The sequence below is a fragment of the Camellia sinensis genome, chromosome 7 (genome assembly GCF_055761805.1).
Source record: "Camellia sinensis isolate YWXY chromosome 7, ASM5576180v1, whole genome shotgun sequence".
In the NCBI taxonomy this organism is placed as follows: domain Eukaryota; kingdom Viridiplantae; phylum Streptophyta; class Magnoliopsida; order Ericales; family Theaceae; genus Camellia; species Camellia sinensis.
The window spans coordinates 33,994,006-34,021,125 of record NC_138967.1 but is presented as its reverse complement, the minus strand read 5'-3'; the positions used below and the strand labels follow the sequence as shown (position 1 = coordinate 34,021,125).

At 35.0% G+C, this 27,120-nt stretch overlaps 3 protein-coding genes across 14 annotated transcripts; all 3 read left to right on the top strand.

The window, feature by feature from the left end:
• Positions 1-8,418: 8,418 nt before the first annotated feature.
• LOC114259323 (polyubiquitin-like) lies at positions 8,419-8,958 on the top strand. Its single transcript, XM_028199337.2, has one exon. It carries the CDS (start codon positions 8,419-8,421, stop codon positions 8,956-8,958), a length of 540 nt encoding a protein of 179 aa, XP_028055138.2.
• Positions 8,959-12,800: 3,842 nt separating this feature from the next.
• LOC114302566 (putative CoA ligase CCL6) lies at positions 12,801-25,634 on the top strand. Of its 12 annotated transcripts, none has more exons than XM_082877729.1 (10): positions 12,801-12,881; positions 15,243-16,206; positions 19,854-22,023; positions 22,718-22,781; positions 23,066-23,142; positions 23,246-23,320; positions 23,596-23,781; positions 24,906-24,945; positions 25,032-25,125; positions 25,214-25,634. In XM_082877729.1, the coding sequence occupies exons 2-3, from the start codon at positions 16,074-16,076 to the stop codon at positions 21,950-21,952; spliced, it is 2,232 nt and encodes a 743-aa protein (XP_082733855.1). In that variant the 5' UTR covers positions 12,801-12,881; positions 15,243-16,073; the 3' UTR covers positions 21,953-22,023; positions 22,718-22,781; positions 23,066-23,142; positions 23,246-23,320; positions 23,596-23,781; positions 24,906-24,945; positions 25,032-25,125; positions 25,214-25,634. The 12 variants fall into 12 exon arrangements, with proteins under 12 accessions (XP_082733855.1, XP_082733856.1, XP_082733853.1 ...); XM_082877730.1 differs by lacking the exon at positions 12,801-12,881 and adding an exon at positions 14,669-14,809; XM_082877727.1 differs by lacking the exon at positions 12,801-12,881 and having other exon boundaries at positions 14,896-16,206; positions 23,264-23,320.
• Positions 15,251-16,001, top strand: LOC145795726 (putative disease resistance protein At1g50180). The gene is made up of 2 exons (XM_082880598.1): positions 15,251-15,784; positions 15,843-16,001. Exons 1-2 carry the CDS (start codon positions 15,251-15,253, stop codon positions 15,999-16,001), a joined length of 693 nt encoding a protein of 230 aa, XP_082736724.1.
• Positions 25,635-27,120: the final 1,486 nt, after the last annotated feature.

Here is a 27,120-nt window from a genome sequence, read left to right as displayed (position 1 = left end):
AGAGTAAAGGGGAAAAAAAGCAAATATGAAGCAAGTAGATATGGGTAAAATGGCGAGAAGATCCTTTGCATAGCAATGGATGCTATGAAAATGGACAAAATATATCTTGTAAAGTTGAGTCATTTGAAGGAAAACTAAAACAACTTCACTAGCAAAAATGACTCATATAACCCTATTGTCTTCTTTCTTACACTCTGTTTGATTTGAATGATTTGGAGAAAAAGAAAAAGAAATTGGAAGAAATATATTTCAATCCCTTGTTTGGATTACCAAATCTGAGAGAAATAGAAAGAAATGAAAATAAACACATTTTTCTCATATTTTCAATCTCTCAAAAAATGGAGAGAAATGAAACCACTAAATATTTATGTGTGTAGATTTTCGACCACACTGCCAATCAAGCACTCAGCTAGAGAACATTGGCAGAATAAATTAAGCCCGAATGACCTGTCACAAAAAAGAAAAGATTCCGGCGGTGGTTCGTCCACCTGGGGGCACTCCGACGATCAAGTCAGTTATCTCTCAAATATAGCAAAAGTGCTTAATTCACTATTCAGAGCATAAAAAACATACCTTAGACCCATGAAGGTGCCTCTCTTTTATAGCCAACACAAACCTAGTCCTAATAGAAACGTAGCTTCAATAGACTTAGAATTACTACTAATCTTGGACTCCCAGCAGAATTGGGATAAACTCTCTAAGAGTCTTATTTTTACCCAAACTGAAGTCTTCTCTGATTCTAGGACTCTTGTCCATTATCCGCTTATCTCGGATTCCGGTATCTTCACAGATAACCTCGGTCTAGCTGAGATGATCTCGGCGTCATGATCAGGACACGTGGCACCTCGGCTGACACTTCGGTGACACCTCGGCCACGTGTTGTCATTCAAAAATTATGTCCCCACAACTGCCCCCTAAGTTCTATTACCTCGGCATTCTGAGGTGATGAAACCCATATCATTCATTCCTTTAATCATGACCCCTGTTTAACTTCAGCTTGTAACTTTTTCTCAAAATTTCAACAAGTGTTAAACACATCCTCGGTTTAACTTCTACTTGTAAATTTAAATTTTAACAAGTGTTAAACACATCCTCGGTTTAACTTCAACATGTAAATTTAAATTTTAACAAGTGTTAAACATGACCTCAGTTTAATTTCAACTTGTAAATTTTTCATAAATTTCAACAAGTGTTAAACATAACATCGGTTTAACTTCAACTTGTAAATTTTTCTTAAATTTCAACAAGTGTTAAACATGACCTCAGTTTAACTTCAACTTGTAAATTTTTTTTAAAAATTTCAACAAGTATTAAACCGATCTTGGCTTGAAAATTCCAACTCCCAAGCATCATTCTCCAGCCCTCTACATGGCTTCCACTTACTCCTTTATGGACCTTATATAAAAAGTCTTTAACTTAGGCTAAGGTTTTCTCTTCTTGGACTTAATCATCTAGGCCGAGATCTTGTCTTCTAAAATCTGGGATTTGCTCACTTTAAGCTGAGCTCTTCTCTTCTCGGACCTAATCATCTAGGTCGAGATCGTGTCTTCTGGGATTCTCCATGCCCGACCTCCCGCGAAGGCCGGTGAGAATGTTTCTTGGTCCCGCCATGCTGAAGGACTGCAGAAACCGTGTTCTGCCCCCCTTTCTGGGCATCTTTCTTGGCCGCTGGAATCGGCGTATCTTGTAAAGGAAACAGTGACTGCATGACGTTGTTCTGCATCATGAGATTGACGACCGTTTGTAGGTCCGCCAATTTGTCCGCCATTCCCTTCATCTCGTCGTCCCTCCGCAAGCATCTATCTTTCCATACCTGGAGATCGTCCTCGTTATAATACCCACTCCGGTCTGATTTCTTCGGTACGCCGCCCTCCTGGCCGACGTATTTTCCTCCGTGATTCTTATCACGAGTCTCTTCGTTGCAGTTGTCTTCTTCGACGTCAGGGTCAATATGTTTCTCACTTTTAGTAGGGGTGTCGTCCCTAACCTTTTTTTCTGTCCGTCGTTGGCCATCTATTCTCCTTTCTTTCCCACAGACGGCACCAAATTGTGTGTGTAGATTTCCGACCACACTGCCAATCAAGCACTCAGCTGGAGAACACTTGCAGAATAGTTTAAGCCCGAACGACCTGTCACAAAAAGAAAAGATTCCGGCAATGGGTCGTCCATCCGGGGGCACTCCAACGATCAAGTCAGTTATCTCTCAAAGATAGTAAAAGTGTTTAACTCACTATTCAGCGTATAAAAAGCATACCTTAGACCCATGAGGGCGCCTCTCTTTTATAGCCAACACAAACCTAGTCCCAATAGAAACCTAACTTCAATGGACTTAGGATTATTGCTAATCTTGGACTCTCAGTAGAATTGGGATAAACTCTCTAAGAGTCTTATCTTTATCCAAACTGAAGTCCTCTCTCATTCTAGGACTCTTGTCCCTTATTCGCTTATCCTGGATTCCGATATCTTTGCAGATAACCTCGGCCTAGTCGAAATAATCTCGACGTCATGACCAAGACACGTGGCACCTTGGCTGACACTTCGGTGACACCTCAGCCACGTGTTGTCATTCAAAAATTATGTCCCCACAATATTATTTTGTTATAATATCAAAACTACCCTTTTAGATATGGAACAAATAAAAAGACTATTCATAATCTTAAAACAAAAGGAAACTAAATCATAATATTTCTTTTCTCTTATAACCTCTTCTGGAAACACCAAAAAAAAAAAAAAAAAGCCACATCTTTTTATCTAATTTTTTTGTCTTTAGTAATTTTTTTTACTTTTCTGGTTTATCTTGTTGAGACAAATTTTAAAAGTATATTTTTTTTTTGAAAAATTTCAAAAAAAAATTAAAAAGGCCAAAAAAAATTGCTTACTTTTTACTTTTATGGATTTTTTTATAGAATTTTTTTAAAAAAATTATAAATTTCTGGTTTTTCATGTTGAGCTAAATCTAGAAACCTAATTTTTTTTGAAAATTTTAAAAAAATTACTAAAGACGAAAATAAATAAAAAATTTAAAAAATAAGCAAACTCCAAAACAATCATTAAAATTATAATTTTTTTTATGACTTTAATTATTAATGTGTATAACATTTGCTATATTTTTTTTTTCAACACTAATTGGTAGCGCGAATCTAATTTTGTTCGAAATTGCCCAAATTTTGGCTTGTCGGTTGTTCGGTCAATCATCCGGCAAGAAGGTGACAGTCGTGGTCAACAACGGTGACAACTGCAATAAACAAGTGTTGCACCGGTTGTCTGGGTGGTCTACCGACAAGCACAAATTCAGGCTTTCGGGCAAACTTAAATTCGAGCTACTAATCATTTTTATTTTTATTTTTATTTTTTTAAAAAAAGTGTAAATTACAATGACACCCACTAATATTTTTGGTTAATACAGATTCTCCCTTCACATTTGAAAAATTACATTCCCCTCTTAAGATTTGTAATCTCATTATAAATTGTCCCTAGATTGCTGATGTCATGCCCTAAGATCTTCTAAACGACCATTTTGCCCCCTTTCCTGTCATTTCTTCTTCCTATCATCATGATTACATTCCATAACTTTCCATCATTAAATTATACACATATCATTATTGAGTAATGATATATAAATAGAAATTTTAGATAGAATTTTCAGACACGATGATATAATTTAATGGTGACTTTTCATTTTAAATCAAAACACTCATAAATATAATTTATATTTACAACAATATCACTATCATAATATTTTTATGATATTTTTTTGTATAAATTTTTATATATGAACATAATTTTTCATTTTTATTTCCACCTTTCTATCTAGATTAGATTAATTTAATCCAGACATATTAAAAAGTATAAAATGTGTACAAAAAACTTTTTAAAAAAATCATTGAGTACAACAAAATAAGATAATATATTAAATTTTTGTATTTATATATATATATATATATATATTTTATATTTGGTGAATTTAAAAAAAAATCACAAAATATTATATTTTTTAAGTATATCTAGATTAGATGTTTCTAAAAAAAAAAAATTACTTAAAATATTTTAAAAAATTCAGTAAAAAAAACGAAAAAAAAAACACTCAATTTTTTTGTGTGAGTTAAACTAAAGAAGATAATTATTAATTATCTTGAAATGACATGAACATAATCTCTGTATTATTTTATTATTTTATATGTATAAAAGTTAAGGTACAAATATGTCATTTTAATTTGATAGAGGGTAAGTATAATTTTTCAAATGTGAGAAAGGGATCTGTATTAAATAAAAATCTCAACAGATATCAGTATAATTTACCCAAAAAAAAAAAATTACGTTGAAATTTCCCATTTTTACTTTTTAGCTAGGGCTGTGAAAAGTGAAAACCCAAGTTTCATCACTCACTCAGCCCTCGTTTGGCATGTTAGGGTGAGCGGCTAAAAGGTTAAAATAGCCCGTGAATAAAATAAAATTTCACATTTAAATTATAATTATTATTTTTTTCTCATAAAATTAAAAAATTCAAAAAAAATCAAACCCAAATGAGATTTTTTTAACTTAAACTAAAATTGTCAAAAAAAAAAAAATCAAAAAGTAAAAAAGTCAAGCCACTTCCCAAACGATGCAGAGAGCGAAGATTCGCAAGGTGTCTTCTTCGGCAGAGGTCTCTGGAATTCCCAACACTCCATTGGATTCGCACCAAGAAGAAAAGGTCGTTACTGCCCTTCCTTTTTGTGCCTAGTTTGTTTCATCATTATTTTACCATTATTATTGAAGTATATTCTATTTGGTTGCTGAGAAAACGAGCCAAAGTGTTGTTTTGGTTTGTCGCAAATTTTAATGCCTTGTTTGGTTAGGGAGAAACTTTAGGAAATTGAGAACTTTAACACTCCATTTGGATCATGGGATGAGAAAAGAAAAGAAATGACATTATCATGTTTGTATGAGTGAGAAAACAAAGCATGTGAGAAGAGGACATGAGTGAGATTTTTTTATTTTTTTTTCTTTGTATTTTAAGAGATAATTTTGGTATTATAAATATTTAACAACCAATCAACTTGTTTTTTTCATAATTCAAATACTCAAAAGAAAAATGTTGGTTGTTTTGAGTAGAAATGATAGGAAACATTATGAGCCATGAACCTGTTGAATTGAGAGGGCTTTGCTTCCGTTATAGACTTCTTGAGCAATGGTCCTATTGACATGACTTGTTGCAAGTGCGTGGCTCTCTGAATCTCGCTACGAAGGGCATTCTCCCTTTGGGGGTCGGTCATCCCATGGATAACGTTTATCACTAGCCTTGGAGCTTGGTCCTCTGGTAGAGGGGTTGGGGGTTGTCCCTGTTTTGCCCTTGTCTTTTCCACATTGATCCATTGCTAGAGGTGGCTGGCAGTAACCAAGTCTTTGAGATGCCTCTTAAGGTCTCTACAGTTCTACGTCTTATGCCCTTTCTCACGATGGTAGGTACACCTCCACTCCTGGTTGCGCCGAGCAGGATCCCCCATCATCTTAGGAGGCCAAACGAAGTAGGGCTCTCCCTTGATTTTTTCCAAGTGCCTATAGATCGGCTCCGTGAACACAGTGGTTATGGCTTCGTAGGATCTACTCCTTTCTTCTTCGGTTTGCATGGTCGGTTGCTTATTTTGGCCATACCTCTTTCTTTGGTCCTCCCTCCTAGGTTGTTCGGCTTTATGTTGCCAAGAGTCCTTAACTCCCTCATCTCCAACTGACACTTGTATAGAGGCTGTGTCATCTTCCACACGGGCTCGCTCCTCTATTCGAGCCCTCAGCTCTTTCAAGTCAGAGGGGGGTCGTTTTGTCAATGATTGCCTGAGCTTATGTGAAGGGGGAGCCTTGTTTGAAGTATAGAGCTGCCAACGGCTCACTACAAACATCTTCTTCCAAATTGCCATATGCCTCCCAATATCGCCTAGCGTATTCGCTCAAAGACTCCTTTTTATCCTTCCGAGTATTGAACAAGGTATCCAATCCCTTCGGGATTTGACTATTAGAAACAAACCGTGCAACAAAGGATTCGGAGAGCTGAGCCCAATCATAGATTGATTGAGGAGGAAGCTTGTCATACCACCAGAGGCCATGCTCACCAAGGCTAGAGGAAAAAACCTTGCACATGAACGCATCATTCTAATTCCAAAGTGACATCATTTGGCGGTAATGGCTGATATGAGTCAGGGTGTTTGACTTCCTATCATAAAGGATGAACTTCGATGGACTGTACTTATGAGGAGCTTCCACCACTTCAATCTCGGTGCAGAGGGGGGAAGAAATTAGTCGGTCCAAAGCACGATGCTCTATCTGATGAACGGACCGATCTAGATGCTCATTTTCCCTTTCTACTCGTCGTTCTGCTACTTTGTTCGACTGTCGGTCATCCCCTTGGTTGTCGTTCAACCATGTTCTCAAGTTACGCGGTCGCTCGTTACGATGATGCGGAAGAGAAGAGAGTGTTGAATAATGACTAATGGACTTTTGTCTCTTGCGAAAGTCTTCTCGAGAATTCTCCGTCTTACTTCTGGCTCCCTCACTACATACCGGAATCGGCCGGTTACACTCACCACAAGTAGGACCGTAGTTAGACCATTCACATCGTAGAGGCGGTGGAAAAGTGTGCTTCTGTTGCTGCGACAGTCCCCCTCCGGACTTCCTTGGCTCACCTTGAGGTACCATCTGCTTCCTCAGTTGAGCACGTAACTCCTCAATCTCCAGACTCGTCGAGTCGATGACACGATCACGGTGGTCCTTCTCAACAAACAGCCGTTGAGATGACTGATAGGCGACGGCATGACGTCGCTCCGCCGTATGGAGGGTCGGACTGTCGTGGTCCATCAGGTTGTCGTTCTCGGTAGGAAAGGCCAGACCCTTGTCTTTGGTTCTCTCCGTTCCTGGAGTCTTCTCTCCCATCCCAGGTTGCGAGGTTCCTTCAATATCCATCGTCGGATTTCGTCACAAAGCAATCAGAGAACGATTCCCACAGACGGCGCCAAATGTGTGGACCAGTTTCCGCAATAGAGTAAGATGGAACTTCGTGGACAAACCCTGGTGCACCAATGGGTGAAGGCCTGCACAAGGAACAAATAGTTAGGCTGCCCGACCGGGGGTTGGTCGGAAACCCCTCCGACGGTCGAGTCAGTACCGGAGTTTGGTAGAGACAAGATAAAGAAGACCAGTCTGTTTCTAGAGTTAAGAGATCGCCCCTTTCAAGGAGAGTCAGGTTACCTTTTATAAGGATTGTATGACTTATTCATCAAGCTCCCTCATTCTACGCCCGATCTTTAGCCATGATGGTAGCACATCCCTTAATAGATGGGAGCAAGATCCGTCATTCGCGGGCACCATGTGCTCTTTACTTTACAGGGTATTGATTGATCTGTTAGCACTCATGTTTTCGTTGAGTGTTATTCATCAAGCTCCCTCATTCTACGCCTGGTCTTTAGCCATGATGGTAGCACATCCCTTAATAGAGGGGAGTAAGATTCGTCATTCGCGGGCACCATGTGCTCTTTACTTTACAGGGCATTGATTGATCTGTTAGCACTCATGTTTTCATTGAGTGGAAGCCTTGGATCCCATGTTATGGACTTACCCACTTCGGAGTGGGGAGTGGTGCTAGGGCCAGGCCCATGGTCTTCCCTTCTTCGGAGTGGGGAGTGGTGCTAGGGCCAGGCCCATGGTCTTCCCCTCTTCGGAGTGAAAGTGGGAGTGGGTCAAGACTGATCCCTTAGCTCGGCCCATCATAGAGTGGAGAGAGAGAGAGAGCCCACTTCGGAGTGGGGACCTTCGTCCAGTCCAACAAGGCTCCATACAAATAGGCTTGAGTACGGAGTAGGGACCTTCGTCAGTACAGAGTAGGGACCTTCGTCTAGTTCAACAAGGTTCCATACAAATAGGCTTGAGTAATTGTGCCCCCTTCAAGTATGATTGGGTAATACTCTTCTGGTGCCTTTCATTCCTTCTCCTCTTTTATTATAGATGAGCATATGCCTTAGAGGTGAAGACATTCAGAGACAATTAAAAATCTAAAGGCAATGCTATGTGAGAAGGAAGGCATTTTCGAAAATATTCAGGAACTCTTTTTTTTTTTGCGAGCGGCTCAAGGATGACCACAAGCTGGTTGATTATGGCATTCAGCCGAACTCCAATCTCCATCTTGTCTTCCAAAATTTGGGTTCAATAAAATTCTTAGTCTACATACCATCACGCACGAAAACACTTGAACTCCAAGCAAAGGCTCGTGATACTGTCCAAAACATCAAATCCTTGATTTAGGAAAAAGAGGGTATACAATCAGATTATTACTCTTTTCTATGGTGGAAAGTTATTGGAAGATAACAGGACTTTGGCCTCTTTCAATGTACAAACAAAATGTATCATTTATTTGGTCTTTGTCCAAAAGATGTGTTGTCAATTTCTGTAAGAATGCTTAGTGGGGAGATCCTGAAACCTGAAGTTAAGTTCTTGCACACAGTTCGTGATGTCAAGGCAATAATTGAGAGTATGGTTGGATTCTGGTGCAGTGAGCAGCATGTACTGTACGATGAGAAGCGACTCGAGGATGGGAAGACTTTAGCTTTTTATAACATCAGAGAGAACTCCATCTTAGACGTGTGGCTTGAGGTGCCTTCCTTTCAGATATTTGTAAAGGACGGGAATGGAAAATCATTAATTCTTAATGTACACGAACATGACATGAAGAATAAGATTTTCAATAAGGCGGACATGCTGGTTGATGCCCATTATCTTGTGTTTGGTGGAAGAACTTTGGAGGATGACCGGGGTTTGGCTAGTTACAGTATCAAGAAACTTTCCACTCTCCAAATGCGTCTCCACCACACCTACCAATCGCCAAAAAAAGCTATGATCCAAAAATTATTGAAGAAACCCGGTGAAGTTGTATTTCAATTGCCTTTGCAGGATCACTTTTCTCTGGCCGATGTGCTATCAGGACGCATACAATGAAGATGGTTTCTTTGTAAGTACTTTAAGCATGTTTTAGTGCTTCATGTTTTGTAAAGTTATCAGCTGAAAGGTTTCTGATCCTTTGCATATAAAGATCGGCAGTGTAATTTCCTTTGTATCCATTTTGTGACTATCTGTTTCAAGTGCTAACCCTTTTTGGACATGTTGCAAGTACATAGCAATATGGGTGTGGAGAAAAGTTACTCCAATGTGAATATATGATGTTGCTTTACTTTCTATGGTTCTTTGTTCAATACGGTCTTGTACTCCTTTTCATACTTATGACCTTTTTGTATGGAAATGCTATCAATAGAAGAATCCCGAAGGGGTTGGCCAAGCAGTAAAGAATTGAGAATATGATTCAATATCTCGAGTTTGAGTCATTGTAAAGGGTCACTAGAGATTAGGGTTTTATTTTCGTTTTTCTGTTGGATCTAAGCAGACAGTACTCTGTTTTTCAGGTTTTTCATCTTAGTTTGATGTCTATTTGGCAAGTTGGAAATTGATAATTGTGATGAATTGACGAAACCTTATTTAAACACTATGCTATGTTTGCCATCTCATTCTGGATGCGCGTTGTATATGCTATTCCGAAGTCATCTTTTAATCGACTAATGAGTTATTTGATGATAGTTCTACTTACCTCCTTATTGTGAAAGGTTATGTTTGGCATGAGCTTTTTTAGCAATTTTAGTTATAAAAAGATAAAATAAATCAAAAAGTCAATAAGATAAAATGTCACATCCAAATCATAATTATTTTATTTTTTCTCTCACAAAAATTAAAAAAATCAAAAAATCTATCTCAAATGAGGTTTTTTAACCACAGGCTAAAAAAGCTAAAAAATAAAAAAATTAATCCACATTCCAAACGAAGGCACAGATTAGATTGGTCTGAGTGGAGTTGGGTAAACGAATCCATGGAAAAATGGATTAGTGAAATCTAGGTTGACAAACTATTCCTTTTAATTTGCTCCCTTGAGCAATCTATTCCTGATTTTATGATATCAAATTTCAAGGTGAAATGAACGTACCACAAGGTCACAATATTCGTACGAGGATTTTGTACAAAATTTTATTTATATAATATTATTGGTAAAAAATTAATGCTGAAGAAGATCCAAGGTGCTGAACTCAATTGTTTTATGTACACTTTTTCTTGTGTTTTGCAGAGTTATATACGTTTGTTTAATTGGATAATATTTAATTGAAAATTTTGTGTATACTATTGATTTCATCATCTAGGCAAGAGAAACAAAATTGAGTACAATATATGGGTTAGTTTAACCTACAGGCATTTTAAAATAATAATAATCTCCCTTTAAAACGACTATTTTTATGATACATACTTTTTTTTAAAAAGGTAAAATATATGGCAGTTATATCTAAAGTAAGTAGCATTGGTTATAAATTAAAATTGTGTTGGTTATGATTGTGAATGATGGTCAAATTAAAGTAGCATCCATCTCGATAATGAGATCAGTGTTTGGTGGATGTTGTACTCTTGGTTATGACTAAGGCCTAGTTTGGGATGTTACTTTTTTAGTTAATTAGCTAAGAAATTACTAAATTAGTCAATTAACCAATTAGTCATACCAAAAAGTCAACAATTACGGCTTCTCTCTACTTTTTGCATAGCTTTTCGTAATTATTCAAAAAGTCATCCCAAACATACACAATTTTTTTACCTACCTTTTTAGCTAATTAACTAAAAAATTACTAAGTTAACCTGTTCCCAAACGAGACCTAAATAAAAGTGTTCATAAGGCATTGTGGAGGGTAAAAAAAGGAAGCTAGGTCCAATAAGAGTCCATATAAACCCAAAACTAATTAGGCCCAAAAGGAATGCAATTTGAGGTATACAACAAGTGGGCTACTACTTAGATTGGCATTGACGAGAGGAAGTACCGTCTGATCAACTTTCATCAGATGATCAGTATGTCGCGCAACTAGATCATTATGATCTGACATTATCATAGTCGTTCGATGAACACACATCTAACAACGATCTACAATAAAGACAACTTGGCCATTAGCACAAGTGACCACTGACAAAAAAAGGACCATCTGATAAAAAAGGAAATCAACGATCACAATGAGTTCCTAATTAACTATAAAATCATAGCCTCGTCCTAAAATATATGCAAACCAAAAATAAAACAAATGCTGACATGAAGCGGATGTTTCGGAAGTGAGTTTTTATATAGGTTTTTTTAGTTGTAGGATATTATTGGAGAAATTTTTTTTTGTGTTTGAGAAGATAGTTGAGTTTTTGTGGTTGAATGTGATATTTGTGAGAGAAAAAATGAAATGATTATGGGGTTTGATATGATATTTTGTTTGAATTTATTTTCTTTGATTTTACAAAAAGTTTATCTTTTAGTGGAAAAAATCAAAAAAAAAATCCAAAAAACATTGTTTCCAAACACTGCCGAAATCCAATCCTATAATTGTATCTCATGAAACAAATATGGCCCAAGTACATTTTCAATTCTTTACTAAATCCCTCATTAAATTTACATTTGATGAAAATGGATCAATCCATTCACCAAACTTATGTCAAATCAAAATTTCTTAAATTAAACAAATTCATCAAATGAGAGATGAATCAAATATTTTATAAAATTTCAACAACAATTTTTTTTTTTTTTTATCACTTTGATGAACTGTTGAAAAAATGAAGAATTGGAGATCATTTTTTTTTTTTTTTACCTGAATTGATTAAAAGAGGTTTTTCTTAAGATATGTTAGGTATTTAAAAAAAAAAAAGGATTGATTCTCACCTTTGGAGTGACTTATATCAAGTCAAGTATTGTTAAACAAATTTAATAAAAAAAAGATGAACGCTTTTTTAAGATATGTTAGGTATTTTTTTTTTTAAAATTGATTCTCACCATTGGGGGGATCAAGTCAAGTATTGTTAAACAAATTTAATAAAAAAAGATGAACGGTTTCAATCATTAATTTTTTTCCCATCAAATTTAAATTTGATAAAAAATACTAGCCAAAAAAGTATCTCCAATCATTTCATCAAATATTTATCAAATCAAGACAAATATTTTTTTTTTATCAAATTAAAAATTTATCAAATCTTTCATTAAATTTAAATGTGATAAAAATTTAAAAAGATAAAACATTTCTAATGATTTTTGTTCTCATCAAATTTAGTGAAAAGATAAATTTAAGGTAAGAGGGATTTTTTTTTTTAAAAAAAAAATTAAAATATTTCATATTAAATTAAAATTATAATCTAAATTATTGAATAAATTTAATAAAATAGAAGGCCAACGGTTGACTATTTGACGGACACGCAACCGCGTGACACCCATATCAATATTCATTAAATTATGAGATAGGAGTATTATTTTATTTTATCTCTTTTATTTATAAACTTATGTATATTTATTATTTAATTATAAAAACCTTAGGAATACATTGGAGGTGATTTGAAGGGGTTTATAAAGATAAAAGTGATGTAATTCTCGCCTTGTATAGCCTCTAATTTTTAAGTCTTCTTGATAATATCTAAAAAGAATTAATTTATTAATTAATTTAAATTATATAATGTTTTATATATTTTTAATGTATTTTCATAATAAGAAAAAAATTAGTCTATAAGTCATACAAAGACAACGCTTAGTCAAAAGTTATTATAAATTATCACATAATTTTTTTTTATTTTTATATGTTTTTTAAAAAAATTAATTAAAGTAATCAAATTTTAAAAAGTAATAATTGAAGTTGGTTAGAATAATAAAAAAAAAGTAAAACACTCAATCCCATCACTTTTTATTTTTATTTTTATATATACCATTTTATAAGAAATTAAAAAATAACCCTCAAATTAAAATATGAACGTCAATTAGCCCCCAAACGTCTGCACACACAGCATCTCCATTATCCTCCCACGGCCTCTCTCACCAGGTATGCATTCTCTCTCTCTCTCTCTCTCTAGACTCTAGCATCACATGTATGTATACCCAGAAATACATGTATATGTATGAACGAAATCCTCTCCATTCCTAACTTTTGTATTTGTTTTTGGGTTTTCATTAGATTTGAGTGAAAGTTTGGTTAAAAGCTTGATCCATGGAACACTTCAAAATTTGATATTTTCATCAAATATTTTTGAAAAACCTGATTTAACCATTTTTATAAAAGAAAACAATTTCCAATCTTTATTATTTTTAAAATTTCATCAAATTTTTGGCCGCCTTTGAGAGGTTGACTATTTTAATAGATTAAAATATTTGTATTTGAAAAAGATGGTTGAATTTTTTTTTTTAGTTGGATGAAATGTTTATGAGAGAAAAAGTGGAATGATTATACGTTTGATGTGATATTTTATTTTATTAGCTATTTTAACTTATTTTGTTTTCTTGTGAATTTTAGCCCGTCAAAAAAAAAAAAAAACCATTGCCAAACAAGGCATTTGAGTAAAAAATATGACTCTTGAAAATTTGGTTCATTATTGATTTAGTGAAAAAAAGTGTTTTTCCTATATGAATTTGATGAAATGGTCGAGAGTACACTTTTACCCATTTTTTAAAATTTGAATTTAATGAAAAAATTGATGAAATGCTTGAAAATGTTCTAAAACAAACACATGCATATATGGGAGCTGCTAATAGCCCGAGCTATGTACTTAAACCCCAAATCCTTTATTTATTTAGGGAAATTATACTGTCCTCTGTGAGATTTGAAAAAAATAGAGTAAGTCTAATAAGTTTGGCATAATTACATTAGGTTTTCTTAATGTTTTAATTCATATAACACTTGATCCCTCTCCTTTTCATCATAAATTCGTTAGTCGTATGAATGAAAAAAATGATATTATCATCTTTTTTATTTTTTTTGTAACTTTTTTTTATATTGAAATATATATTTTTTCTTGTGTATGTTTGTGCCTTCGTACCATTTTACTAAAAAGGAGGTCAATGTATATTTTACCATTTTATCTTGTGTATATTGAAATATATACCATTTTATCTTGTGTATGTTTGTACTTTCATACCATTTGGTCTCTTTAATCTTACTAAAAAGGAAATTAATATAATTCTGTTAAAATTGTGAAATTTGCTATATTTTCTCCAAACCTTGAAAGAGATTAGTGTAATTTATCCTAATTAGTTTTATTACCATTTTACTGTAACACAACTTTCTTATTTTATCCCCATCTCTAACCTCTCATCCCTAACCCTAACCCTAACCCTAACCCCACCCACCACCACAAACAACTCCGGCTACCTCCCTCGTTTGCCCCTCTTTAGTAAACCTCTCGACCCTTGCTTCCCCTTCCTAGCCTTACCTTGCCACCCCGCCCCTCCTCCAACCTCCTTCACCCCACCACTTCCCTTTTGTGTCACCCCTACTCCCTGTCCACTGTTGCCAGCCACAACGCCGGGAACCCACTTCCTCTTTCTCTTCTTTCTTCTTGTTCATCTTCATCCTCCACTTCTTCTTCGCCGCGTAAACCTTAGATTTGAAAACCCTTCAGGGTTTAGGCAGCGAGGAGAAGAAGAAGAAGAAGAAGAAGAAGCAGGAGGAGGAGGAGGAGGAGGAGGAGGAGGCTGGGGCTCTTAGGGAGGAGAAGGGGGACTGGGGCAGGGGGTTGCTAGTTGGGAATGGGTTGTAGTGGGGGAAAGGGGTTGTTGTGAAGGAAGAAGGGACTGGGGAAGGGTCGACGGAGGGCAAGGGGGAGGGTCGCCGGACGTGGGGGTGCGGGCTGCCGAAGTAAGGTTGCAGAGGTGGGGGTCCAAAGGGTAGGATTATGGTGGGTGTTCAAAGAAAAAAGGGAGGGGAGCACTTTGGTGTGTGTCTGTCTAAAGAAATGGAGGGTCCAAAGTAATTAGGTAGGGTTGTTAGCAACTCCCCATATGTACACCCACAAATTCACGATCTGCATATGTTTATACATGAGTTATATATTGGGCATTGCATAACATGTAGAGGGAAATCTTTCATTCAAATCCTTACATATATACTTTTGATCCAACAAATTGAATCTTAAAATCTATAAATTTTCACGACAAAAGGAAAAAGCACACGCCACAGGAGCACTCATGATTTGAAAGTTCAATTGATATGCAAGAATGTTTGTTGTGCAAACAAATTGCTGAAAAAGCACAATCCCAATACCAATTGTTTATAGTATATGTATTCATACATACATGCACCTAACTCACTGGACTAATTGATAAATTTATGTACATGTGGAATATTTAAGATGAGAAATACACTTGAGTGGACACATTTCGTCTAAGCTTGTAGTACTTTTCAATCCAGCAAGGGTAATGGCAGAGTCTGTTGTCGCCTTCGCCATCAAAGGACTTGGTGTTTTAGCGATTCAAAATGCACAATTCTTGTATGGTATGAGTGACCAAGTGGAGCAAGTTCAAGCACACTTAAGGCAGATGCAATGCTTCTTGAAAGATGCAGATGCAAAACAAGATGAACATGAGACGATCCACAATTTGGTTGCAGAAATTAGAGAAGTTGCTTATAACGCGGAGGCTGTTGTTGAAACTTTTGTTTTTGAAGTGGCATCGAGGAAAGGAGGTTTTCGAAAGATCCTCATCAGATCTGTTAACATCTTGAGTGAAGTTTTAGCCCGCTACAGGATTCAGTCTAAGATTGAAACTATTAAAAAAAATATCAATATTCTCATCTCAAGCTTACAAAGTTACGGTTTAATTGCAGTAATGGAAAGAGAAGGTACAAGTTCTACATATCAAAGGAAACTTCAATATCGGCGATCTTATTCCCATGTTATTGAAGAGGATTTTGTTGGTTTTCAAGAAGACATGAAGACATTAATCAAACATTTGGTGAATGAAAGAAAACAAAATTGTCAGGTTGTTGCTATTTGTGGCATGGGTGGTCTAGGAAAGACCACCCTTGCTAAGAAGATATACCATCACCAAAGTATTAGGAGCCACTTTGATCGATTTGCTTGGGTTTGTATATCTCAACAATGGCAAAGAAAAGATATTTTGGAAGGGATTTTTACCAAACTTGTACCAGAGTGGAAAAATCAAATTGTGAACATGAGAGATGAAGAGCTTGTCAAGCAACTTTACCGAGTCCAACAAGAGAAAAAATGCCTAGTGGTTATTGATGACAACTCGTAATAAAGAAGTAGCTATGCACATAGATCCGGCTTGTTTCCTCCATGAACCGAAGTGCTTAAATGAAGAAGAGAGTTGGGAGCTATTTCAGAAAAAGGTCTTCTCAAGAAGAGATGGTGCAGGTTAGTCTCTTCAATCATTGAATTTCTCCTCAATTGACTCCCTTGCATCAAATATTAAGGTATCATAATATGTTGTCTAGTGGTTCGCTATATTTATTTATGGATTAGGTAAAAGAGGTAAAAAAAATATAGGTAAACGAGAATTTCTTCGGAGTCATCTTCATATATCTCGTTATCGTATTAAGTGCTTTGATCTTGCAATAAATTTTTCAAGTAACTTTTTCTTAGTCTCATTGTTACTTTATTTATTTATTTATATTAAGCCTAGATTTAGATTTGTTGAGGGAAATAAAGAATTAAGAGAAATAATATTACTTGTAATTATTCATTTTTCTATCAGTGATTGTGGGCAAGTCCCTTGGAGGATTGAATCTCTCAGAAGACATATTTCAAATCTTTTTGACTTAAAATTCATGCAATTTTTGAAGTGAAATGTTAGTTTTCAATGGTAACCTAGCATGTGAGGGCGGTTTTATTATCAGCTAACTACTTTGTTGATTTTGGAACCTCTTCCGGCTTTGCTAGAGAATAGGCTATGGATTTGGGTTTGGGGATAGTTATTAGACCACAAATCTATTAGGCCCCGTTTGTTTTGGGTGAAAGAGAGGGTATTGGGATTGCTAATACCAAGGTATTAGTAATAGCCTTGTTTGTTTTGGGAGAAGGCCTTGGGACTATTAGTCCCTTGGTATTACTAGTACCCTTGAAGATGGGATTGGTAAGGAGGAGGTAGAGATGGTATTAGAAAAATAGTGAGGGGATTAGAAATTTTTTTATTTTTTTTATTTTTTATATATGGGAATTTTTTTTTAAAATATAATTTTTAATTTTTTATATTTTTTTATTTGTTTTATTATTTTATATAAAAATAATTTAATAATTCCTCACTACTAATCCCCTCACTATCAATCCCCTCACTAACAATCCTCTCACTATTAATCCCCTCACTATCAATCCCTTCCATTCTATCTCTAGAAACAAACGGGGCCTTAGGGATTTAGGCATGAGGGGTACTGTTTGGACTAGAAAGCATAGATATGAATACGAGATACAGATATGACATGATACGGATACGGCGATACGACTAAATCTAAAAAATTAGGATACCGGTACGGTTATGATACGTTTGTGAAAAATACACATAAGCTAAAGAACGTTAAGAAACCACAAAGTAATTTTATAATGTAAAATACTAACCTTTAAAAATTTTGTATTAATTTAAGCTAGTAGCTTGTTTACTTTTTAAATTTTTAATAAGTCTTGCAAATATTTCATTTCAATATCGAGTTTAATATATTTATATTACAATAATAAAACAATTCACAACTTGTTCCTATGCTTTTTCCTTTGACACTAGTGAAAAATATTGTATTCAAGTTTACTTGCTTATTTATTTATTGATATTTAATTTTACCATTGTTATATTCTCTTGTTAATTCCTACTTTCTATGTAGTTATAGGGGACATGCATGAAATAATTAGGATACATCAATTTGATAAATTCTATTATTTAACTCACTATGCTCTTCTTATCGAAGAACTTAACAAAGTATTAGAAAAATATTTTTATATTTATACTTGCAATTATATTATATTATATCACTATGCAAGAAATGTTACAATTGTAATTTTATAAAACAAGTAAACATGACTTGGAGTATCCGATACTTTAAAATTAAGTATCCGATACTCCAAAATTAATGAAAAAATAATTAAAAAGTATCCGATACTTTTAATAAGTATTTGATACGTATCCGCGAGTATTCAAGGAGTATCAGTATCCGATATGGATACGATACGGATACGTCACCCTATTTGAAGTATCCGTGCTTCATAGTATTTGGAACTTAGTTGCAGGAATCGTGCAACCAGGTGACGAATCTTCGTAAGAAACGTGATTCCGCGTTTCTTAGAAAGAAACGTGTAAGAATCGCGTTTCTGTAGAGAGAGAAATGCGATCCTGTCCAAGATGGGATCGTTGGTGGCTATGAACAAAAACCCTAGCTTGTTGGTCAACAAAGAGAGAGAGGAGAAAGAAGGTGAAGAACCTGAAGGTCGTCTCTGGGTATGTCTTGCTTCTTTGCTTCGTTTTTCTTCGTCTTTCATCACTTCGAAGGTTGTCTCTCTCTCTCTCTCTCTCTCTGTGTGTGTGTGTTTTTTGTCTCTGTTGCAGTTCGTCTCTCTCTCTCTCTCTAGCAGATTGTCTTTCTCTCTCTCTCTTGCAATTCGTCTCTCTCGCTCTCGCTCTCGCTCTCGCTCTCGTAGATCGTCTCCTTCTTGCTGATCGTCATCGTCTCCTCCTTCGTCTTTGCCTTCTCTCACTTGCGCTCTCTCTCTCTGGCCTTCTATCACGATATATATCTAAGTAATATATATATATATATATATAAGATAAAACATATATAATCTTTATATAAATATATATATTTAAATTTAAAAAAAAAACATTAACACATTATTATTTAATATATATCATATACATACATATAAATATATAATAAAAAAACATTAATTAAAAAAAATAAAAATATTAATATATATAATCTTTATAATATATATAAATAAAAAAAATATTAACACATATAAATATAATATATAATATATATATGAGTATATATTATACATATTAATAAAAAAACACAAACACATATGTGTAAAATAAAATAAAAAAAATTAACAATAACACATTATTTAAAAAATATAAAAAATAAATAAATAATTAATGTGTATTAAAATAAAAATATTTATAAAAAAACTTCTAATTATATTAAAATATATATATATATATATTACTGCTCCTCGAGGCGCTCCCAACCTAAGAAACTTCTATCGGCTCACGCTTCCCCGCCCCCGCTCCCGCTTCGTGCAACTAAGGTTTGGAAAAATGTCTCTTCTTAACCAGGATCAGTGAGACACAAAATAGCAAACAAAAAAGACAATCAAAATCAAAAAAATCAAACACACACAAGAACAGAAGGATTTATATGGTTCACCCTAGAATGGGGCTATGTCCATGGCTGTTGCAGTTTTAACTATGATCAGAAAACGATACAACTCTCTTAACCTGAAAGAGGCGGCCCCTTCATTTATTTATAAGTATAGAATTAGTGCAACGTGGAAGCAACATGAAAATTACTAAAGTATCCCTTGGACCCCCTCCCCTTGGGAGGAGGCCCTCCAAACCCCCTATTGGACCCGAGGGTTGAGTGAACAATACTTATTAGGGTCCACAGACCCAATAGGTACGCCCCTTATAAATTTGTATTTGCTTTCATTTTTTCAAATGCTTGCTTGCTCCAAAAAAACCCTACCATATATTATCAAATGCAATTAGTAAATGTTTTAGATTTAAGGAGGGATAGATTTTTCAGATTCAATCTGCAATTAGTAAATGTTTCAGATCTAATCTCTATTTGTGAAATTCACAAGTGAACAAATGGTTAGCAGATTTTTTCCACATGTTTAAGCAAATTCAGTAAGAAAGAAATAGAAAATCATCATTTTTACATGAAATGTATTGTATTTTCTAGTTTCCAATATTTTGTCACATGTTATTCTTTTTTATGTTCAAGTGAGGGTGTTATATTTACAAACAAGTTCTTCCATTTTATTTGTAACTACAAATTTGCTCTTTGTTCCTTTTGTAGACTTCAAAGTTGACACCCGGATGGAGATGTTAGTGAGGGAAATGGTTGAACGGTGTGGGGGTTTACCGCTAGCCATTGTTGTGTTAGGAGGAATCTTAGTGACAAAACATACTTGGAGTGAGTGGGAGATAATTCATCAAAATTTAAATTCGTTTCTAAGGAGGGGCAAAAGCATTGGACAGCAACATGGAGGAGTAATGGAGGTGTTGGCTCTTAGTTATCATGACTTGCCATATCGGTTGAAGGCATGTTTTCTTTGTTTGGGAAATTATCCAGAAGATGTTGAGATAGAAGCAGAGAAATTATACCAACTGTGGATGGCCGAAGGTATCATATTACCATCATCATTGGAGGATAAGGAAAAAGGGGAAGAAGAAGCAATTATGGATGTGGCAGAATGTTATTTGGATGAATTGGCACAGAGATGCATACTTCAGGTGCAGCTAGAGGAGTACCCAATCAGGTACCAAGGAAGGTTTAAATCATGCAAGCTTCATGACCTTATGCGAGACGTATGTTTGTTAAAGATAAAAGAGGAAAATTTTCTTAAGGTCATTTATTTGAAGAGGCATAAAAATGAGCAACAACAACTACTGGAAAATTCCTATCCTTCTTCTTCATTATCATCATATAGGTGTAGTCAAATACACAGACTTGCAATTGCCTTTGATGAGAATGTTGATGGTGACCTTTCGCTCCTCAAACAAAAACAAGTTAAGCACATTCGGTCAGCTGTATTTTTCTATGGAGGCCGGTGCAGTCATCGACTCTGGGAACAAATCAAACCCTGTATTTTCAACCATCTCAAATTGCTGAAAGTTTTAGACCTTGAAGCAATGGGACATCGATTTTTTAGTGTGAGTGATCTAAAGTTACCAAAAGCAATAGGAAATTTAATCCACTTGAGGTACTTGGGTTTAAGATATTCATGGTTCAACCAGTTGCCATCATCAATAAGCAAGTTGAGGTATTTGCAAACCCTTGATTTACGGACACTATCACATCCATTGATACCAAATGTGCTATGGAAATTGAAACTACTGCAATATCTTTATCTTCCTCAATCCTTACATATAGAAAATGGTGACATATTACGATTGGATGGGTTGGACAACCTAGAGATGCTAGAAAACTTCCATACATATTATTGTGATATCAAGGATCTCTTCAAATTAACCAATCTTCGACAGCTAAGGGAAGCAAAAATGTGGGGGAGACGTGAGGATATGATCAACTACCTCTTCAGCATCAGTAACCCAAATCAACAACTCTTCCGTCACTCTTCACTTTCTATTCGCGACTCTGATGTTTTCTCCGAGGAGTCAAATCTTCTAACACAATTATTGGGGTGTCATCATCTTCATAAATTGGAAATACAAGGGCCTATACAAGTGTTAGCACCACCAGTTGACCATCAGATGAATATCTCTTTGTATTCAAGCAGCAGCCTCACCCAGCTATGGTTGGAGGGATCTCTACTTAAGGAAGACCCTATGTCCACACTGGAGAAGTTGCCTAACTTAAGGGGCCTCTACTTAGATGAAGCCTTTGTGGGGAAAGAAATGGTTTGTTCTGCAATGGGATTCCCTCAACTAAAACATCTAAAACTCAAAGGTTTGCACAACTTAGTGAGGTGGAGGGTGGATGAAAGGGCCATGCCCAATCTTTTGACTTTGGAAATTCAAAGTTGCAAGAAGTTGAAGATGCTGCCAGACGAATTGAGATCCGTCCTTCCCCACGTGCAAGTGTTGATTGAAGAGATGCCTGAGGAATGCCATTACTTCCGGCCGACCAGTACCCCCACCTCCTCATCCGTTCCCCATTCCCCTTCTCCTCCCCCTCCCCCTCCCCCTCCCCTTTTCCCTCCCTCTCCCCCTTTCCCTCTCCCTCCCCCTCCCCCTCCCCCTCCCCTTTTCCCTCCCTCTCCCCCTTTCCCTCCCCTTTTCCCTCTCCCTCCCCCTCCCCCTCCCCTTTTCCCTCCCCCTCCCCTTCCCCCTCCCCCTTTCCCTCCCCTTTTCCCTCCCCTTTCCCGTTCCCGTTCCCTTTCCCATCCCGCTTCCCTTTCCCATCACGCTTCCCTTCTCCCTCTTCGTCGTTGATCTCTGCAATGTGATTTATTCTTTGCCGAGATATAAGGGACTAAACTGTTTATTAGAGAATCAGTTGTCAGGTATTTTCTTAATCATCATCTTATTTTATTTCCATTGCATTATTAACCGAAATAATTTAAAAATAACAAGAAGAAAATCACTGCACCTTTCACATCTCTCTCCCAAGCCATGATCTTCAATTATTGTTCCATGCATCTATCATCTTAACAACTGTCTCTCCTTCTATCTCTTAGTGCATGGTTCCAATGTCACTTTTCTTCATATTAAGGGTTGTTTTCGGGATTGACTATTTTAGTTGGTTTTTTAGCTTTTCACAAAAACACGTGCAAAAAGTAGAGAGAAAAGTTGATTTTTTTGTAGTGACTTTTTGACTTTTTGGCTAAAATAGGTTGTTGCCAAAACAGCCCTAAATAACTGAGGCTGTCTGTTGCACCAGATGATTATTCCCATTTGTAGCCAACAATTTCTTCCTACTATATACAAACCAGCCTTTCCTCAGTACCCATTTTGGATTTGCATAATAATGGAAAAAAATGAAAATTAGTTCAGACTCCTTTTTCCACATTTTCATCATTCATGGCAAAGTACTGCTCTTCTCTGCAGCATCATCTCCCTGAGATTTCTTTTAAAGATGATATTTTTGATAAAATATGTCCAACTTTTTTTTTTTTTTGGTTTGTAAAAATCCTATACTAAACTGTATATATTGGTTCATCCGATTTAAACACTTTGAATCTCTATTTTTGGTGGCAGTGGTTCTGTTAAAAGGACTCCAGAGAACCGTATGCTGGGTCATCATATAATCATGGACTCAAAGGTACCATTCTGTATGTTTGTGTTTGTTTGTCTCTGTCTCCTTAAGTTTATATGTCTATACGTGCTTCAAACCAGAATAAAAATACCATTATCCATCATTAGTCATTTAAATAAGAGACAAATGTCATGTCACCATATCTTTTTAGTTAGTATAAATAAAAGTAACATAGAAACCCATTAAGCTCCATCATTTCTAGTTTTGGAGAAGAAAAGAAACTACTTTTCAAGTTCCAGAGAAGATAGAAAATGGCTGATCATCAATTTCCATGTGAATTTTTTTGACAGGTTGGCCCATATGTAAGGCTGACACATGAGGAGGTTCATGATGCCGCTCTTCAAATTTGTTCCGGATGGTAAATCTTGTAAGTTGACAACTTAACCAAACATTAGTTGAAGTAAAGAGTGGTTTTGATGTTTGAAAAACTAGTGTGACTTTGCATATTAGAAACTGATCAATATAAATAGTGGGTTATGCTTTTTCAGGGAGAACGGTGCAGTATATATGGATCCAATTTCCCAGAATGGATCATTTCAATGGAGGTATGCTGTACTTTGTTTTAAGGCTTGGTTTGGTTTGGTATGCTGTACTTTGTTTCTCTTCATGTAGAAAGAAAGTTAATTGCTTTGGTACATACATTGCCATGGTTCTTTCTTATTTATTTTACTAGTATTTCTTTACTTAATAAGTGTTTTGCCAGAACTATTACCAATTTGAATTGGCTATTTTCACATAGGCTTGTAACAGCCATTCCATAGCCTATTTTCTGCTGTATGACACACTTGGTATGTTTTCTTCCTTTTCATTAAACCAACAGGTGGTTATTTTGAGCATTTGTAAGCTCGAAATGCAGGGTACGTGACTAAAGTTAATTTAAACTTCAACCACCACCGGCCATTAGTTTGTTCTGCTGGTGTCACTGATGCAAATTCTGTGGAGTTCATCATCAACCATCCTGAAGTTTCGATACCTTTTGTTGAAGAGAATAAGATAGATACTGGCTGTATGTTCTCATTGCTTCTCCTTAGATCAAGAATTTGGATTTTTGGGAATTATCATGATCACTTTTCTAGAGTTGCAATCTATGAAGCATGTGTACTTTGACAAACATTTCGTATCTACTGGGTATATGCAACACGGACCCAAAAAATTTTCTTCTTAATTTTGGCTTACTCTAGAGGTTACCTAGTATATGCCTAAGTTGTACCCCCAGCCGGAATAGTATTTTCTTTTATGTAGAGGTAAAGTTAGACTACTCTTTTTTTTTTTAATTTTTATTTTTATAGCATAACAGCAATGCTACATTCACACAATTTTGCCTCTCGAATCACCCCCGAATATGTTTCTAATCGGTAAGAAAATGATTTCTTACTGGTCAGAATCATTTTCTTAACAGTCAGAAACAAATTAGGGGGAGAAAATTGTGTGGTTGGCATTAAATGTAAATTGTGGGTTGAATCTTAATCAACTAAATCATTTAACTAATTTTTGCATTATTCAAATTAAAAATAAATATTCTTTTACAAATGTACCCAGCCACAGCAGTACTCTACCTTTTTTAGATTTTACCATTTCTACATACCTGTACCTTACTAGTACCAATATCTGTACATGTGCTTCATAGGTTGCAAATCATTCACTACTTCACCCTAAACACACCCTTGTCAGCTGTGAGCAAACAACTGAACCTATCTGAAACATCAATTGATCTTCTGATATCTGAATAGTGAATTCGTAATGATACTCCATTAAGCAATCTAATGAAGAGGTATCAATCCTAGAAATCAAATAGTGTACTGAACTCTAGTTCGATTCTAGACTCTACTTCATGAATATATCTTTCTATTTGTTTGATTATCCACATTGCTTCATTGTTTTCGATTCCAATTCTACTATCTCCAAAAGTTCAATCCTGGATCTTGAGTGCTTCATTGTATTAGGCTTTGATTCTTGATTAGCAAGATAAGTGGTGTTCATCCTGTTTGGTTGAGTTTTCATAATCTATTTTTTGTTTTTTTTTTCCCCTTGAAAAAATAGAAACCAGTTTGATGAAAATAAACACAAAAGAAAGTTGGGTCATTAACTCATAATATTCTTCTTTATAATACTTAATTTTAACTTGTGCAGATGCCAACATGCCTTCGAAGGTGTACTTCACATCTAAAAAGTAAGTCATATCTCATAAGTGTAATTTTTTTAGAATGACTAATACTTAAATGTGGTGAACTAAAAACAGCTTATTCTTTTGTTAAGCTATTGCCAGATTTGGGAGATTTCTAGCATGCAAAAGAAGGAAGCTGAAGACCTTGGTGTGTCTTGCTTCTCTTGGAAAGAATTTGCTCTATTGGTAAGACCTTCACATCAATGCTTATTTACAGCTCAAGTAGTACATTCTTTGTTGTTGTCATCTTACCCTGTTTATCTATCTTTTTCAGGGAAGTTTGGATCGCAAATTTCCTCAATCTGACATCTGCACGATGATGATGTATACAAGTGGAATGACAGGAGAACGTAAAGGTGTTGTTTTAACTAATGGGACGATCATGGCAAAAGTTTGTCCACAGATCAAGTGCTATTTGAAACAAAGAAAGTGGTAATGATTAAATTTCGTCTCGTTCATGTTTCAAAAGTAACTGATTTCGAACCTTGCTCTGAAATTTGAACCTAAGAAGAAATCTTTCTGCTTCCCTTTATAAGAAGTAACTTTGAGCATTGATTGTTGGTTTGTGTATGGTTTTGATCATAATCATTATCATCTCTAGATTTTCATTCCCAGTACATCAGTTGTAACAACCAATGTTAACAAATATGTATGAAATTTACACAAGTATTGTATGCAAGATAGTTTTGTGTCCATATTAAATGTGTAGCATACTCATTGGTCATCAAAGTTCTTCCAAGATTTGAATCTCTGCAATTGTATTGACATCTGTCCTAGTTGAAATCGGGGTATGATTGGAACTTTTCTGTAATGAAGGTTTCAATATAAACTAAGGCCAAGTTTGGGAAGTCTCAAAAAAGTCAAAAAGTCAAAAAGTTACTCAAAAAGTTAGAAAGTTATCACTATTCATCAAAAGTCAACAATTACGGCTGCACAATTCCCAATTCCAATTTTTCCCTACAAACTAATTTTTACAATTTTTTATTACACATTTTTCCATAAAAAGTCAAAAAGTTAATCCAAATATTCATATTTTCCACCTCAACTTTTTAGTCTAAAAAGACAAAAAGTGCACTTATTTAGGACACCCCAAACGACCTTTAAATTGTTCTCAATGGCTTAATATGGTGGCCTCAGACTCAATTGCAGATTCCTGTTATTCTAGTACTATATCACGTTGAAGGGACTCATACCCTCATTCAAAGTTACTTTTATGTAAAAAAAGTTCTTCCTAAATAGAGTTAATTAGTCCGGCTAAATTAGCAAAAAAGTTAAAAAGTCAAGCTAAAAAAATTCTTCCCAAAAAAGTTAAAAAGTCAAGCTGAAAAATTCTTCCCAAATGAATTCTAGTCTCAATGCGATTGCTTCTGAGTTTTAACTAAAGGGATATGGTGGAACAATAGTAGGTTTGAATTTGGCATTTTGAAGTTTAGTTCTTTTGTGTTGATGTTTGTCTCCATTTGACCACTTGAGCGTATTGCTCTTTGTTGACAAAATGAGGTTCATTTAGATTTGGTTACACAGACTAGCTATAGTGTAGAGTATCGTTTAGTCGCGTGGATTGAAAAATGGAATTTTATGTATTTACAAATCAGGTTCTTAAATTGTTATAATTGATGAAAAGATAAGTTTGGGATAACATTGAAATTTTTAAAAACATTTTGATAAAAGTTTGATGAAAGGTTGGAGTAGTTCATACCATGTCAAACTTAACTTTTTACTCAAATTTGAAATGAAATTAGATATTAAAAAAAATAGATGAAGCTTCAAACACATTCATTAAATGTTCATCAAATCAAGAGAAATATATATATATTTTTTTATTGTCAAATTTGATGAAAAGATACATTTGGAATAATGAGAATAAAAGTATAATTTTCTTTTATGAAAATTTGATGAGAGAATTGAAGTAATTCAAATCAAATTAAGTTTTTTATTCAAATTTTGAATCAAATTAGATGAAAAAATTGATAAAGGATTGGACAATCTCTAACACCTGCCAAAATTGACAAAGATAATCATTCTGTTTGGTTTTGAGTTTTCAAAAATGTTTTTAAGTTTTTATTTTTCGTATTTTGCTGTTTTTAGTAATTTTTTTCTTCATATTTTAGACTTTTTTTTTTTTTTTACTTTTTAGATACACCATATCTAAATATATTAATAAATTAATAAATTTGTGAA